General features: G+C 46.7%; 1 protein-coding gene across 2 annotated transcripts in view; it reads right to left on the bottom strand.

Moving 5' to 3' along the window:
- Nucleotides 1-3,973: 3,973 nt before the first annotated feature.
- The window catches only part of LOC144944549 (uncharacterized), a 36,332-nt gene continuing 22,506 nt past the window's right edge, over nucleotides 3,974-17,799 (bottom strand). For both annotated transcript variants that reach the window (XM_078872797.1, XM_078872796.1), the window contains 3 exons: nucleotides 16,046-16,111; nucleotides 14,437-14,500; nucleotides 3,974-12,436 (listed from right to left, as the gene is read on the bottom strand). In XM_078872797.1, the coding sequence (XP_078728923.1) occupies nucleotides 11,285-12,436; nucleotides 14,437-14,500; nucleotides 16,046-16,111 (1,282 nt within the window). In that variant the 3' untranslated portion in view covers nucleotides 3,974-11,284. The remainder of the gene's footprint in view (nucleotides 12,437-14,436; nucleotides 14,501-16,045; nucleotides 16,112-17,799) is intronic.

Below are 17,799 nucleotides of genomic sequence, written 5' to 3'. Positions count from 1 at the left end.
CTCAGACCCAACGGCACAACATGCCATGTGGGCCAGCGGCAAACAAATAGCACAACGTTGGAATAGACGAGAGAGGTCATACGTTTCCTCATTTGAGAGGCGTTATACGAATTTGGGTGGGGGGGGGGAAAGAAGGGAGTGACATCCAGAGCTGGGCAGCGAGGGAAGCAGTTTTACAGTCAACCCTCGATTACCCAGAGTGACGAGGTGGAGGGAGGGATGATGGATGTCTCGGTTAACAATACAAAAAAAACATGGAAAATGCAAAACTGTAAATTAAGACTAAAACAACATATGTATTGCTTAACTATGTAGAACGGGAGTGAAGGCGTAGAATGTAGTAGTCTGGTTGTTTTTTTTGCTTCTTAAAGTAATTCGTTTGCGGTCCGGTGGGGACCCGAGTGACTGACCAGTGGTGAGTAAGAAGCAGCGAGTAATGGAACCAGTGCACATTCAAACGAAAAAGGTGCCGATTGAGCACGGTTAGTCCGCAACCTGGCTAACACCTGCCCACGGATAATCAATTCAACTGCATTCGGATTAACGATGCGAATGAGGATTTCCCCAGCTCCCAGCAATGGGTGGTCTCTCCGAGTCTCTCCGACACCTGTATGATGTCCGAGAGCAGGAACATGGGAAGGAAGGGAGCGTGGTTGGAAGTGAAGATGACAAGCGAGGCTCATTGGGACGACACTGGGACACCAACAGTGAAAGGTTCACACAAAGTAAAACAAAAACGAGGTGCACCCTGAGCAAAGCGACAGAGGTGCGGCTAGGGTTAGAGTTCGAGCCAGGATCGGGGGGGGGGGGGGGGCTCATTTTTCAGAATGGCAAGCTGGCTTCAGCTGACCTCTGGGTGCTACTCCAATGTTTATCTCGGTAACCCACCCTCTGTCGTCTTGCCTGGAGAGAAATGCCTGTGGATTTATATGATTAAGCGAACTAGTTTTTAGCTTAATTTGTGACACCAAGTGTCAATTTAGAACGCAGAGGATTGACTTTTTTTAAATAATTCATACGCTGCAAAAGCACATCGTGTAGTTATTGCGAAAAATGGCGAGAATAAGTTGATGCAATTTTATGAGATTAATACTGTCATTGTGTATTAGGTTAGCTTAATTTTAACTGAAAGCAGCCGCAAATGTGAAGGTTATAGACCAGGGGTGGGGAACCTTTTCGTTACAGAGGGACCGTTAGCGGGCAACCACAAATTAAACACTCCACTCAGCCACTACCACCACTAACATAAACCCTTGCAGTCACAAGTGATTGGGCGTGCTAAATTCTCAACACACGGTTTGAGGCTTTGCCAGATCAAACATGTTGCCCTACAGTACCCAATTAGTGCAGCTAAGATGCGTGCCGCGACCGAGAAACATCGTTTGCCGGCACGTTTCGGAAGTGGTTGGCTTTCAAGGTGCTCACGGGCCATATAAATAATGTCGAGGGCCATGTGAAACAAAGTCATGCCAGTAGGCCTTGGGTTCCCTACCCCTGTTATAATAGATGTATGGGCGTCAAACCTGAGCACTTTAGCACGCTTGTGCCCTGTTGTTGGTTTTTTGTAATTAAAATTAAAATGCCATTTATACAGGAAAGCCTCGTCGAGTTTAAAAGACTGTTTTTCAGGATGAAAAGACTGCTTTTTGGATGTTTGGCCATATCATTTCGCGATTGGCATGTGCAATGAATGAAGAGTACTCGGATAGAAAGCCACCATGCACACAAGGTGATGTGGGGGGAGGGGTGGAACATTGGTTCATCATGTGCCACCTTTAGAACCTAGTGAGACCTGAGTTCACTTGCCAGGCACAGCTAACATTAGTGGTAAGTGGTATCTAAACCGGCCCTGTCGTCTCCTTCACCAACCTACGTTGACTGGAATGGTGAAGTATGGCCAAACAACCCCAAGTGACAGAAAATGTGGGGAAACATTCACCCAACAGTGAATTGATATCAATTATAAAAATTATATTCATGACGTATATTATGCCATTGGAATCTCATTTGCCAGTAAAAAATATAATTGTTTTTTTACCCTTCTATCTGGCAACAAAACTGACACCTATTTTACTAGAAGGGTAAAAAACCAATTATCATATTTTTTACTGGCAAATGAGATTCCAATGGTGTAAATGCTTACCCCGAGCTCTCATACTCTGATGGTGCATTGTCTTTGAGTTGTGCGCCAAAGGCGTCATCTGGTCCAACCCATGTGAGACTAGGCTCTTAAGGAAAGCTGTCTCGGGTGTGGACCAATCAACTTCAAGGACAGTGCATATCATTATCAGAGTTATGTTTTTTGTTTGCATTATGGCTGCAGGTATTGTGGTCTATGCAAACATGACTCCTTGTAAAAAAAGGTGTCAGTTTTGTTGCCAGATAGAAGGGTAAAAAAAAACAATTATCGATGTATATTATGCTTAAAGAATAGGGTTTTCCCCTTTTTTTCTGGCAACAAAACTGAAACCTTTTTACAAGGAATCATGTCTGCATTAACCACAATACTTGTGGTCAGAATGCAAACAAAAAAGTGTTTTATTGCCAGAAAAAAAGGGGAAAAACCTATTGTTATATTTTGGTACTGGCAAAGGAGGTCCCATGATATATTATGGTTGTTGTATAGACATCTTGGTGGCGTGTGCCAGCGTAAGTACTTTGAGTCAGGTTAGCAGTGGCTGTCACAAGTAGCTGTCAGTGGCTGTCACAAGTATATACTGGTCCCCTTAACAGGAACGTGGAATGCCCAACAAGGCTCAAACCCGTAAAATTAAATGAGCGCCACCCAACGCATGTTTGCTTCCACACATTCACACGTGAAGCTTATCACTGGTTTTTCACAGGTCTCTCCTAAACGTGTCACACTCAAAAGTCTTTCACTTAGAAGGAAAATTAATGAGGGCAATGCTGAGGATTGAGTAATTCGAAGACCCATAACGATTCCCCCGTTGACAAGTGGCCAGTCTTTCCAAAGGACATTCCACATTACAATGGCTGAGGCCAGTCTATTGCTACTACACCCAGAAGAAAACAAAGCATCTATGAAGGAGTAACACACACGGCACGCATTGGGCATGTTTATATGCGGCCTACATGCTAATAGCTTCAAACCAGAGGTCGCAAACGGGTTTTGATTCCTTACCCGTACCCTACCCGAAATGAGTGACAAACGGTTACTCACCAGTGACTCACGGCCTACCCGTACCCGTACTCGGCCGCACCAGGGTCGCACCCCCGTACCCGGCCGGGTACGGGTAGCCGGGTTTCGGGTAGGGTACAGGTATCGGGTACCCAGTTGCGACCTCTGCTTCAAACTCCACTATTAGCAACACCTGAACCCCATTACGGGCCAATTTATTACGAGAAACGCGTAATTGCGAGTGTCCGCTCGATTGGCGATGCACATCAAATCAATAAATTAAAAGCCCAATTTGAGAAATATTGCTCATGATTGAACGTGCATAGCAGGAAATTAAGCATTCCCTCACACACTGCATCAATGCGTGCTGTTAACGCGACACCGACAGCTACGCGTCCTATGTTAAAACGCTTGGTGAGCATAACGTGGTCACTCTGATTAAACATGTAGGTTTTCAGTCAATATTATAATTCGCGTAAGTGAATTTTTTTGGGTGAAGTCACGCAACGATCTGGCCAAATTGTGCTGCACAACCCTCCACGCCAACCCGACAAGAGCAAAACAAATTCATCGGTCACTCGTACACAAGCGTTTAACGCGCAAATTATTATTGCTTCTGCAGTTCACCGGTAAGTTTAAGAGAACAATTCGCACAAACCAAATTTTACAATTAAATACGTTTCTCTTGAAACTGCAGCAAGAATCCTCAGGTTATAAAACCGAGTAAGTCAAACTCCTGGCTGTACACGGTTGAAAAATTGTGGCAGCATTTCCTTGCTGCTTCAATTCACTTCTAAAATGACAGCCAAAAGACGAGAGAGGGAACAGTTTGGCTTAAATAACGGACGCACGGTGGCGTTTTATTTCCCAGCACGTGTGGGCAGGGGGGCGGGGAGCTTCCACCAAACGCCCAGCACCCAGAAGTTACGGGTCACGACTCGTCCCGCGTGCATCCATCTTCACCTGGGCGTCACAGGCGTGCAAAATAACACGGGATCCTGCGCTAACACTCGGGCGCGCAAACCCAGGCACACATGTACACAAAACAAAAATACCCACGGAAAGGAAAACCCCCTCCCGCCTCCCCACCCATGTGGCCTTTAACAGACTGCTGGGGCAAGTGCTGTTAGCGCGCACTTAGGAAGGCCGGCGCGGCCGCCTTTGTCTCCCCAATGGTGATTTTATCGCACTGCAACCAGCTACTCATTTGAGGCCGAGTCAACGTCACGTACACCCTTTACACACACACACACGTCCCGTCAAAAGCTGGGGTTCACTAAAGTAACGGCGCCTTCTTCAACAAAGCCCTCAATCGAAAAACAAACTTCGCCGCCTTCTTTTTTTACAAAGTACATACAGTGCTGTTTATATATATGCGGTATACTGGCGCAAAGGTAAAGGTGCAGCCCTGCAATTATTTACAGGTCTGCTCTCGAGCCCCCTCGAATGAGTATTTCGTCTCATCTTCAACGTTGGCTAGACATTTCGAAAAGAGGTCCCAGGATAAAGTTTAAGTAATCCCCCTCCCCCACCCTCCACCGACGTTCACCCAGCGATACGAGTACACCAGTCGATCGATTGGCAAGTCGTGTGTAGTGGGGGGCAAAGTGTGGGTATTCCCGTGACATCTGGCTGGCGTGGAAGAGTATCACAAACACCCTCTCTAGAGCTCCCACTAGCGGAGGCCCTTCTCGCCAGCAATTGGCGTAGAGTTTCACGGCTGCACTTTTACCAACACTGGCGCAAGGTAAAGGTCTAATAGCTTAGTAAAGTACAAATATGAGCAGGAGGAACACTGCAGGACAACAACTGGCCAAAGCCTAAACAACGTGGTCTCACAAAGGGTACCATTTCTACACCTCAGGGAGCAGGCAAGGGGCCTCTCTTCTCCCTGCCACTCCAGGGGATTGGTGTCTTCACCGCAGCCCTTGCTTTAACATATATCAAAGAAGCCTCATGTCGATATCACTAAACCCATTTGATTAAGACTGCACCGAATTGATGAGTTGATGGAAGGACAAATCTGCCAATGTTTTGGGTGGTTCGGCATGATATCAGACATTTCGCACCACACTGCCTGAAGATTATTCAGATTTCCGGGTTCACTTCAGAAAACGCACACATCGTGCCGAATAAACGCAGTCTCACACCAAAACCAAATTGGACAGCTACACTGCCCAACTGCTTGAACCCACAGTAGTAACATTGTCAAATGTCTGCTTTTAGTTTTTTTCCACAGTTTGAGAAGTTATTCAGAGAAAATCAGTTCCAATCATTAAATTAATCACTCCTGGGTGAAGAAAATCTCAGATACATCCTGCTCCGAGTAGTGAAATGGAAACCACCTTCCTGACCACTTCATTTCCCTCTTACTAATCACGTCAAATGAACAATCTTTACATCCTTAAGTAAAATAACTATGAATAATAGAATTCCACACCGAGATCGTGCATGTGTAAATAGGTGAAGACAACTTCTACAGCCGTGCCTATGGATTTAACACATTTTATAAATAGTTTTCTCAGAAACTAAACGGATCCTTACCGGCTATATTCGCTATAAAATACCGCCACTGCTAAAAACGGACATGGACTTGGCCATGTCCAAAGATGCACTCGCACTCCACATTCTACGCGATGAAAATAGACAAGCCACACATTTATTCAGGAAATTATTCCCGATTCTTAAGAACTTCTCAGGAGCAAACTGCATTGGGATGTTTGGCTAATTTCAATTTAAGGAGCGTTTTGCTTATGGCAGGAAACCAGAGCACCTGCAGCCCACCGGGCTTACAAGAGAATGGGTTGGAGCGGTGGGAGAGTGGCTAGCAGACTGCGCGATGTATCTGCCAACTCCAATTCAATTCCCAGCAACAGCTAACATCAGTCGCAAATGACATCAGAAGCGGTCCTACCCTCCCACTTCACCAACCCACACAGACCAGCATTGTGAAGTATGGTCAAAAACACCTATCACCGGCAACGGTTGGGAGTTAATGCAGTGCAAAACACTCAAAAGTCTGCACAGAGGCTAATGGTCGGACCCATTTTATGTACTGCCATTGCCCAAGCCATCTCAAAGCCAAGTGGGATTGGGAGTTTCCACAAATCTATGCTTGACCAAGCCTTGAGTCCCAACCAATGGGCTGGATTAAAAATGTGTACACGCATGTTCGGATACTTAGAGATATAACGAGAAAGCATGGTGCTGATTCTGCCCATTATTATAATTAAGGTGCAGTCAGACCAAGAGAATAAAACAGATTCTACACTTGAGATTGCTTAGCTAAGTATTGAGAAGGGACAAATAATATGAAATTAGGACAATGAAAATGCCATCATTGCAGGGCAGAAGCATAGAGAGATCAGCAATTAGATGTAAGGATGTGGTGGAATGAGATATAGATGTGACTATAGAAGAGATACGGCATAATGTTCGTGATGTAGTCATTTTTAGTCTGTTGATGGTCGGCGATGCGGCAATCGACTCGTCTCTACGAGCTGTACACGATGCACTATTCAAAGTTGAATTTTTCGATAACGAATTTTTTATGCTGTTTGCCGTTTCGACATCCCGAAGTAGCACTGTTTTCGGATTGATTGGTCCCCCAGTCGCAGAGTGAATTACACCCCTGGAAAAAATAGTGTCCCAGAAATAAAGTATTTAATTGCCTCGGCAATTTTGTATTATTTGGTACCCCGGGGTACCGTCGTAAGGATCAGATGAAGAAAGACAATCCAAACATCTGGCCCAATGCAATAATGGAGCTTCTGGCCTAGATGGTCAGATGGAGTCTTAGACCCCTTCATACTAAATCTGGTTAAAATAAACTGATTGCGGCCGGGCTCGGATCAAAAACCAACAAACAAGTTGCCGACAAGAGACGATGCCTTAGCAAAAAGAAAGGGGCTTCCTCGAGACATCGTCAACACCACCGAGTATCACAACCGGGGCAAGGGCAAAGCTTGTACAAGTCGCGGAACTGCTTTTGAGCGGGGCGGGCTGCCGCCTGGAGAAGACAGCGGTGGACGCGATAAGGGCCTGTCTACGGGGCGATGAAAAGCTGGAGGCCCTCATAGATATGGCGACCGTGTCAACGCTACAACAGATGAGAACACGGAAAATCAAAATTCCATGTAAAAAACAACAAAAGGAAATTTATAAACCCAAAACGACGCCAGCAAGACCATGGATGAAGAGGAGAGCTGATAAAAAAAGGTATATACATGAAACATCAGAAACTCTTTTATAAGAATCGCTCTCATTTAACGTCTTTGATTCTCGACGATACAGACCGCCATATATGCAGGATTCCATCATCAGAAATCTACGGTTTTTATCGACAAAAATGGGAAACTGTCTTTGCATTCAAAGGCTTGGGGCAGTTCAAGTGTTCCGGTTCAGCGAATAATGAACATTTTGAAACAATGATATCCGTGGAAGAGGTAAAGGCCGGCATCAATGCAATTAAACAAGCGTCTGCACCAGGACCAGACGGCGTAACGAAAGCTTCAATCTGCACAGCAGACCGGGAAGGGTGGGTACTAGCGTCACTTTTTAACGTATGGCTGGTTACAGGAATGATTCCAGCAGATATGAAGAAGAATAGAACGATTCTCATCCCAAAGGTCGCGAACGAGAAACTGCTGAAAGATCTGGGAAACTGGAGACCGATTACTATTGGCTCCATGATCGTGAGGTTGTTCTCAAGAATTCTGACCGTACGACTGGGACGTGCATGCCCACTCAACCCACGACAACGTGGATTCATTACCGCATCCGGCTGCTCAGAAAACCTTAGGGTACTACAGGATCTCATCAAGCATGCAAAAAGATCGCACAAACCATTAGCAGTGGTGTTTATTGATGTAGCAAAAGCATTCGATTCTGTATCTCATGCGCATATCTTGTGGGTGCTGCGACAACGGAAAGTGGACGAGCACATAGTAAACATAATTCAGAACGCCTACAAGAACTGCACAACCTCATTTAAAATCAACGAAATTTCGACACCAGACATCAATATCCAAGTCGGTGTGAAGCAGGGAGACCCAATGTCACCTCTGCTGTTCAATCTGGCGATGGACCCACTAATATGCGCCCTGGAAACACAAGGATCGGGATACTGCATCGACACCGACATTGTTACCTCGCTTGCATTTGCAGATGATCTGGTACTGGTCAGCGAATCGTGGGAAGGAATGGCTAGTAACATAGCTATTCTTGAATCATTCTGCAAACTGTCAGGACTTGAGCTTCAACCAAAAAAGTGCCAGGGCTTCATGCTACACCCAACCAAAGATTCTTATACGGTGAATAACTGTGACCCATGGAAGATATCAAGTGCGCACGTCAACATGGTTCAACCGGATGAATCAGCAAAATATCTCGGACTAAAAATCAGCCCTTGGACCGGCATTCTGCAGCCAGAACTGATAGTACAATTAAACAGCTGGATCTCCAAGATTGATGAGGCACCACTTAAACCAACTCAGAAGGTAGAGCTCCTCAACGTTTACACTCTCCCCAGGCTATTGTATCCAGCAGACCATTCAGACTGCAAAAAGTCAACACTACGATTGTTGGACCAAGCAATAAGGAACGCAATAAAGAAATGGCTCCATTTACCAGCTTCTACCTGCGACGGACTGCTGTACTCCCGAACTCAAGATGGAGGCCTCGGCATTATGAAATTAGAGAGTATGATCCCATCGATTCAGGTGAGGAGACTACATCGCATCGTGAACTCGACAGATGCAATCACTCGCAATTTAGTGTCCCAACTAGGTGCCGAAGAAGATTTCCGGAGTCTGTGGGTAAGCGCCGGCGGTGAAATTGACGCTGTACCAGCTTTTATTCAAACTGAATTGGAATCTAAACATGCTGTAGAGCCAAGACCATGCGACTGGAGACAGAACGAGTTCAAAAGATGGTGCGAAAAACCGGTCCAGGGTGCCGGTATAGCAAATTTTGAAGGAGACAAAGTCAGTAATGCTTGGTTACGTCGGTGCAGGGGCATGAAACAATGCTACTATATCGCTGCTCTCCAACTACGAAGCAATATATACCCAACAAGGGAGAGCATAAATAGGGGTAGAGTAGGTGCACTGCGCTGTTGCAGAAAATGCTCCGCAAGATTAGAATCCATATCGCACATTTTGGGCCAATGTCCCGCAGTCCAGAAAGCTAGGATAGCACGTCACAATAAGATCTGTGACATCCTAGCAACCGAAGCCACAAAATTGGGATGGACTGTACATAAGGAACCACGCTTCAAAACTGAAGTTGGGGAGCTGAGGAAACCCGACCTGATTTTTGCAAGAGGAGAGGTTGCCCTTGTCATCGATGTTACCATCAGGTTCGAGCGAACGCGCAGCACACTCACTGAGGCGGCTTCGCAAAAGGTTGAATATTACACCCCACTCCGTGACCAAATTAAAGACCTAACAAGAACAAGCAACACCAAGATCTACGGATTTCCTGTGGGGGCTAGGGGAAAGTGGCCTCCGCAAAACAACGAGGTGCTGACAGCCATGGGATTGACAAGCCTGCGTGTAACAACTCTTGCCAAGTCGATTTCTCGTAAAACATTACTGTATTCCCTTGATATTCTGCGAATGTTCGGCGGGAATTATGCTGTTTACGAAGAGTCGTAAAAAAAAAATATATATATAATAATATACATTAAAAAAAAAATCTTTTTGTCGTGTGATAATGTTCGTGTTTACATACTTATCTCTATACCGCCAATGGTGCCTGGAAACAGAGGGACGACACCATGGGGCACCCAGGACATTGGCTCACACCAGTCTGGGGATTCTGGTACTATTGATTCCCATTCTCTGTTGCCCACCGTGCCAGGTAACAGGGTGACGACAGCTTGAGGTACCTAGGACATTGGCGTACACCAGTTTGGGGGTCCTGGTAATAATGACCTTAATTCTCTGTTATCTTTGGTGCCAGATATTAGAGTGACGACAAACCGGCGACCGCATGGGAATCTCGTGATGATTAAAAACATCAAGCGCATTACCACTATTGACGATATGGACGGGCCATTCAACCCGGAAAGGATCGGTTTGTAAAAGAGCCGAATGAAAATATGTAGGGAAGCTCTTCTTTTGTAATAATATGAATAAAAATCAGCCATCAAACACTTCTGGACACAATTATTTGCAATGGCGCATTATCCAGAGCCCAGTTATCCAAGCATTGTTCGTTTCACCCGTGTGAGCAAAGAAGGCATCGGTGCGGTAAAGGCACGAACAGGAATGGAGGCAAGGTTAGGTACGGCCTCAGCATTAAAACGTCGTCACACTATCAAGACCCTGGAAATTGACGGCAATCGTAATTACTGTTTACGCCGCACAAGCGTTTCTCAACCAATGGAAACTTGGGGCGGGAGACGCTGCCATTACTGTGCGTCGCAGCGAGCAGCCCGTAGTGCTTTGGATCGTTACGTTTGTCCAATCGGCCATCGGGAAACACTGCTCAGTCAAGAGCGATGACAAGAACCCGATACTACAGCGCATTATCCATGATCGTATCGTGAATGCTAAAAACGTAGAAAATTCAAGCAGGGGAATTAAAAATAAACCATAAGGGTGCACAGGATCGGCATCACAACGATGCTCCCTTTACCCCTGTTCTTTCAAAGTCTTTGCCCTGTTAATGATTATAAATGAAAACTATCGGTAAAGGTCTATGACCAGAAGCATAGTGAAAATGTTTCTAAAATGACACTGATATAAATAAGCGAAGATAATTTTGTGCTTAAGTTGTTGTATACGAGTGAATCCTGGGGTTCGAATCAGGACAAATTACAGTACAAGGGTCAGCAAAGCAAAGCGTCAGCAAAGGAATGTGCTGCAAAAATATTTGCATCATACTGTGCAGTAGCTGCAGGAACTGGCAGAGGGTAGAAAGTGTTGGCATGGTATCATGGCATCAACAGCTTTGGAAGTGAATACATCTTGATTGAGATCTGATAGAGGGGAAATCTCATTAAACTTTAAGACACGTGCGGGAGGCGGACAGACAAGACGCAACAAAACGCGGCTGGCTGCCTGCCGTCTCCTCACGGAAATAGGGCCTCCCCCTTGACCTCCGCCCCCATCCAAACCGCCCCCCCGTCCCCGGTCTCGCTCAAGTCTCCCGGCCGATGGAGAAGAAGCCGACGCTGGTGGGGCTCTCTTTGACGGTGACGGTGACCAGATGCGCCGTCACGTCCGTCACGAACACGTGCTGCAGCAGCGCCTGCACAGGCGCCCACCGTAGGCCGGCCTCCTGCGAGGGCACGACGTCCTTGGTGCCGACGGGCACGTCCCTCCGGTCGCGCTCACGTTCACCGGCCGCGCCGCCGGGCGGCTCGGTGGAGCCGTCCATCACGCGCACTATCGGCAGGCAGTCCGAGGCCGCCGCCGCTAGACGGTCCAGGGCCGTGACAGGGACGAAAGGTGTGGCGGGCCCCACGGCGGGATTAACCGGGGTGCTGGGGTTTGCCCGTACGGCGGCATCGGCTGTGCCGCTCTCAAATTTGCCACAGCTGCCCGCCGAGACTGGGTGAGCATTCTTCAGGGCCCCTGGCGGAGGAAAGGCGGCGGCCGTGCTCCCATTCGCCGCTACCAGCCGGCGCGGTTTTCCTCGGCTCCGCTCCTCTTCGTCCGAGTCCGAGTCCAGATCCGACTGCAGCGCTTCGGAAACGCGAGCGATGATGGCCGCCATCTCGCGCGCGGCCACGCCAGCGCGAGCCTGAGCCAAGCCGGGCGACATAGCCACCCCCCTTGGCCGATCCAGCAAGGTTGCAACGGTGGCCCTGGTTGTTGCCGTTATATTTCCGTTCTTCATGTCCTCTTTGGCTGCATTGATTTTCTCCTGCTTCGCCTTCTGGTTCTCAGCGGCGACTCTGTCACGATTCTTCGCGAGCATGAGAGACAACATACTCTGGGCTGGTGCCTTCTTCCCTTCCTCCTCCTCCTCCGCCATCCCCGCATCACTATTTTTCCTGTTGCTCTTTTCAGCGTCACCACAGGCCTCGGGCTCCAACTTTCTCCTCTTTTTCTTGGCCTTTTTCTTGTGCCGCCTGTTGCCGCCGTTGTCCGCGAGTCTGCCCTGGCTTCTTCCGAGCGCCGGCTTTGGCCTGCGCCTCTTGGCAGAGTTATTGGCGGCCGTCTTGACGTGGTCGCGTCGCGAGACGCACCCCGATGCCGCCGCGCCGCCCTGAGCAGGGTTGCCCTCATCCTTGCGAGCGGTCTTGGAGCAGCCCCCACCGGATGCTTTCTCCGCCGGCGTTCTCGCCTGCAGTAAAAAGCATCCCACGATTCCTCTGTTAAACGCGCACTGCAGAGATCTCCGAGTAAGCCATCTTCGGAAAATGATGAAATTATTGACAGTTTCGCCAGTACAAGACACCTCTTCATAGAAACGTTTTAATCCACATGGCAGTTGAAAAAAAGGCCAAGATTCTCAAATCCCCCCCCCTTACCACAGCTGTCCACCCAGCAGTATAAACGAGTACAACCACAGTGAGTTCATCGGGTCATGTCTGGTAGGTTAAATGTGGATACTCCCAACTCTTTATAAGACGTCTGGCCAGCGTGGAAAAATAAGTCAAAGAATTAGTCACATAACCTCCGAGTGGAGGTTCCGCAACAAGCAGCACGAGCCACAAACTGTGGGACTGCACCTTTATAAAATGTATAGAAAGCAACGTTGAAGTCTTACATGCCTCGCAAAACACAGTAATGCTCAATAGAATCAAGCACTTAACCTCCATATATATAAAAGGCAAAGTTGTGAATATGTGTGTCTGTTCAAAATGTTTAGTGTACTTCCCGACATGCAACAAACTGGAAATTTGCCATGTGGGTACTTTCCAGACTGTACACCATGGAATTTTTTTTAAAAAATACACTTGTTTTTTTTTGGGGGGGTGGGGGGGGAGCTCAATAATACATATATTTTTTGCACGGCAAGTGAGCTGTAACGTCACATCTGTCACGTGACCCGCGCATGTGGAATCGTAACGCATTGTAGTGTAGTGGTTAGCGCGCTACGCTACGAACCCGGCGACCCGAGTTCGATTCCCGTTCACGACCACCACCGGTGACGATTATTTTAACTGGTCCTGGGCCTCCCCTAAGTCGACTCAGCCTCAAACGAGTAAGTGGTGTGGTGTGTGAACATCGCCACTGGGGAGACAAAGGCGGCCGGGCGTCGTGAATCCAAGTCACGGGCGAAGCCGGGTAGTAAAGCTAGTGTATTATATAGCTATACATGGCCAGGGAGCAGTGGTTGGAACACATTGCTGACAAATGGACAACTGCTACCACAAATCCTGGTCAGGAGTCTAATCAGCCCTCTGTCCCATTAAAGACTGATTACATAAGAACCACTTTGTGGGAAAACAAGTGGTTGTCTTATGGATAAACTTGCCCCTGCCACACAAATGTGGAATTTCCAATGGTGGCTAAGGGTTGTAAACAATCAATGCTCAACATTTGTGCAAATGGGAAATCAACTTTCTAATGTGCTACAACTGGTAGAAATAACAATGAGCTCCCCTTCCCCAACTCCCCGATTCAATTATTGTTACAAGGGTAACAATAATTAAAAGTTGTTGTTAATCCACTGCTGGATGAAGGCCTCCCCATGCCATGTTCGCCACCAAGGTTGTTTGGCCATATTTTGCCACGCTGATCAGTGAGGGTTTGTGCAGGTGGGGAACATAGCGTAGAGCCAAAGTACAACAACGTATTTCGTGGTGCTACCCTCTGCTGCCCATACTGTCGCACTGCCCCACAGAATGACACCATGGAAGTGTATGGTGGTCGGAAATCCAAACACTACCCTGGTTAGTTTCTGAGGCCTAACAAACGTGGTGCATTCCTGATGATTTGATCATAGGCCTTATTATCGATACTGAGTTTTAAATCAAAGTTATTTTTTAAAATTCGGTTTCGTTATATAATTTGGTTTTATCACTTGGGGTGGCAAAATCATGCAGTAAGAACATTTGAGCCCCACAACAACAAGGACTTGAGTTTGATTCCCGACTTGGGCGCCTGTATGTAAGTTTGCATGTTCTCCCCCTATTCTGCATGGGTTTTCTCCGGGTTCTCCGGTATCCTCACAAAGCTAAAAACAAAAAATTTAAGTGGGTGTCGGCCAAACATCAGTGTGGCTTTTCCTGCGTAAATAAATAACTATTATTAAGCGGTGGCTGAGAAACTGAGGTTGGACCATCATTGCAATGAGGCTATCAACAGACCACGGCTCATAGGGCCTCAACGGCTCACCTGACTACGCGGCCTCCCAACTGGCTTCTTCCCTCGCCGCCGAGACCCGACTTCCCTCTGTTGTCTGTTGGGAGGGCACAGTCGCGGTGGGGGGACAACAAAGGGTGTGGTTGCATAACACAGGAAATAGAACACAGGCCAAACATACACAGGACACACCACTTGATAGACATATACATTATACACAGACACACTCAGGGCGTATATAAACAGGTTATACGCAGAATTCACACATAGGACATACAGAGAACGGATATAAACAGAACACAGACAAGACACATATATGATATGCACACACACGAAACAATATGCACAGGAGACAAACACAGCACACATGATCAATCTAGATTTAAAGTTTGTGACTGCAGGAATCCATACTCTTTGGTTCTTTCGGTAAAGTCAGGTAGGTAGAAAATAAATTAAGTCACGACTTATTTTGCCCATTTCAGCAATTTGTTTATTGCTGGGGTTGTTTCCACCTGATGATGGGCACTTGTGTTGCGCCCGAAACGTCATGACTTAATTTATTTTATACCTACGTGACTTTACCTAAAAAACCAAAGAGTAAGCACACATGATGTATAAGTAGACTTTTTTCATCTGTATATCTCCATCTCATGTGGCAAACCCCAACCTGTAAAGGTTTCCAGTGAGATACATTTATAAAAAAATATTCTGGGTCAATTTAAGCTACAATGAATAACCATTGTTATTTTTAATATCTCCACCTGTGCAATTGCAATTGCAACGGATAGAACAGTGCACTATGAATCTGGTGACCTAAGTTGGATTCCCAGTCACGGCTAACATCAATGGAGTGGTACCTGAACTGTTAGTGGCCACAATATTCCAACCTGCACTAACCAACGTGTTCAAGTCTGGGCAGAAATAACCCCCATTACTGACACGGCATTTCAAAGTCCTGTTTTAGTATAAATAATTTGGAATAACATTTTTTTTTTAAATAGCAAAAATAACAATGTATTAAAAATGTCGGTTAAATGGTAAAAAAAACTTTACACCGAATGACTTGACTAACATTGTTAAGTGGCCAAAAATAATTAAACATCCTCTAGGGTAAGGTGGGTTGGGGGGTAAATGTTCAATATCCTGCCAATACAACAGCCTGTTAACAGATGTGGTCTTCAGAAAGCCCAGATTCTGAGGCACAGCTTTCCAAGCGCAGCAATCAACAGACGCTAGCAAAGCTTGTTAGACAATTTACAAATGAATGGGGGGGAGGGGATACTTTCGCTGGCACAGAAATCTAGGATACTTGTCGGCCGGCTACAAAGCTCAGACTGAAAAACTACGGCTTCGGCAATAACGACGTTGCACAAACTTTTAAAATCACCACTTGACGACAACATCAATGAAGGGAAGTGACCTCAACAATGACCTTTTACAACCAAGACATCGCTCGGCAACAATGCCCTTGGAACAACTCAACTACATACATACGCCCATCCTCCCTCCCTCACTCCCTCCCACCTTCCCCCACCCTCCATGCCCCTCCACTTCTCCCTCCTCCCGCTCTAAGCAGCTGAACCTCATTCAGCAGGGTACCGCGCCTGGCAGATGGCAAGCGGCGTGGTGTGGATGGCGCTACCTCTTTTCGAAAGCGGCCAGAAGGCGAGGATCCAGGATGTTCTCCTCGGGCTCCCAGCTGCTGTGTCTGCGACGGACGGAGACGCATTGAAGTCAACAGTTGCCAAGCACCCCCCGCATTTACCGCCACCACCATCATAACCGCCGCCACCACCACCGCGTGAGCACATGCTGCTGTCGCGACTTGTGCGATTACATCAAGACGTCAAGCGAATTAGCCCCCCTGGCGATGAATATCATGTACCGTAAAGAAAACACTGCTGCGGCAGCTGCAAGGACGGCATATGCCCTGGCATTGCTGGGTAAAGAATAATCGGCAAGTGGTCTGAAAATATTGTTTCTGGGTCCAAGTCGGGGGAATTGATTTCTGCTTTAAAATGCGGTTCACGGCGAAGACAAAATAGTCAGGTCAAAGGCAATGAAGGCAACTGAGAGGTGAGAGACAAAATTAACCCTCGAGTAGAGATGCCAAGAGAAAGGAAAATAATCTGAAGACGGTGAAAGAGATGGTGAGTCGAAATCAGAGTTCGGAGGCCATTATTGCACAGAAGCAACTAATGAAGGGAAATAAATGGGGAGGTATTTTTCCATCAGTAAAAAGGCACAGAGTTAAAACAAGAAGGGAAAAGCAATATATATTTGTACAAGGTACATAAAATTGCCAATTCACTTTAAAAATATCATTGCTAAATCCTATTTATTGCTGCACAGACATCCACTTTCATGATGCCTGCTGCTAAATCCAAGTGGTTGAGAAACTAGGAGAGTGCTTAATGGGTAGTGGCGGTGGTGGGGAGGAGGGATGTTTCTTAAGGGTTGGGGTGCCAGATGGCCAATTACGGTCTCTTTTTCCATTAGCGCGGAGAAACAACGGCACTGCATTTCAATTGAGATCACTTCTGCGCAGCAGGTGCACATTTCTATTCACGCTGCTGATTAGGCTACAGTTAAACGTTCAAATTCAAAGTCAAGTGTCAGCAAAGAAAGGCAGCGCGGTGATGGCGTGGGGGCTGGGTGAGGGGTTTAGAAGGCAGCTGGGGGTGAGCGATATAAGCGTTAGCGGATCAGTGACCGCTTGCACAAAACACTTTAAGTGACATATTCCCATAGGTTGTCATCTGAAGCAGGGGTGGTTCAGTGGTTTGTGCACCGCACTATGAACTCAAAAATCCGAGTTTGAGGCCTGACCATGGCTAATATCAGAGGCAAGTAATTTCCTAATCGGTTCTGGACCCCCCCCCCGTACCCCACGCCTTCTTCACCAACTTGCACTGACCAGCAGGGTGAAGTATGACTGACTAACACGGGAAAGTAATAATTCAGTTGGGGATTGACAAAGGACTGTAAAATATTTGTATTACTACTGTTCAACCCCGGCATTAAAATAACTTCGGGAGTGTTTTTGCAACTGGTCAGTGGGCAGCAAGTATAGAATGTGTCTTTAGAGCATGTGGGTGCTATGTGCACACAGAAGCCAAACGTTTTGAATGCGTGATACAGTATTTAAGGCATGTGCAACCGCAATGAGTATCTTTATTTTTAAACATGACACAGCAGGCACTTGCATGAATTCATGTATTCTACAATCAAAAGACCGCGTGTCTCTCCATGCACAAATGAGTTTAGATTCAACAATCATCCCTTGGCAGCCCTGCAAATTCCATAATTCACTGCCGACTTCCAAAAAGGCAGTACTTATTATCTCGACCCCGCAGGGCTGATGTTGGGCTCAATTGGATTTTAACTTGGACAACC

The sequence above is a fragment of the Lampetra fluviatilis genome, chromosome 35, assembly GCF_964198595.1.
Source record: "Lampetra fluviatilis chromosome 35, kcLamFluv1.1, whole genome shotgun sequence".
Classification (NCBI taxonomy): domain Eukaryota; kingdom Metazoa; phylum Chordata; class Hyperoartia; order Petromyzontiformes; family Petromyzontidae; genus Lampetra; species Lampetra fluviatilis.
This window is presented reverse-complemented; position numbering and strand designations above follow the sequence as displayed.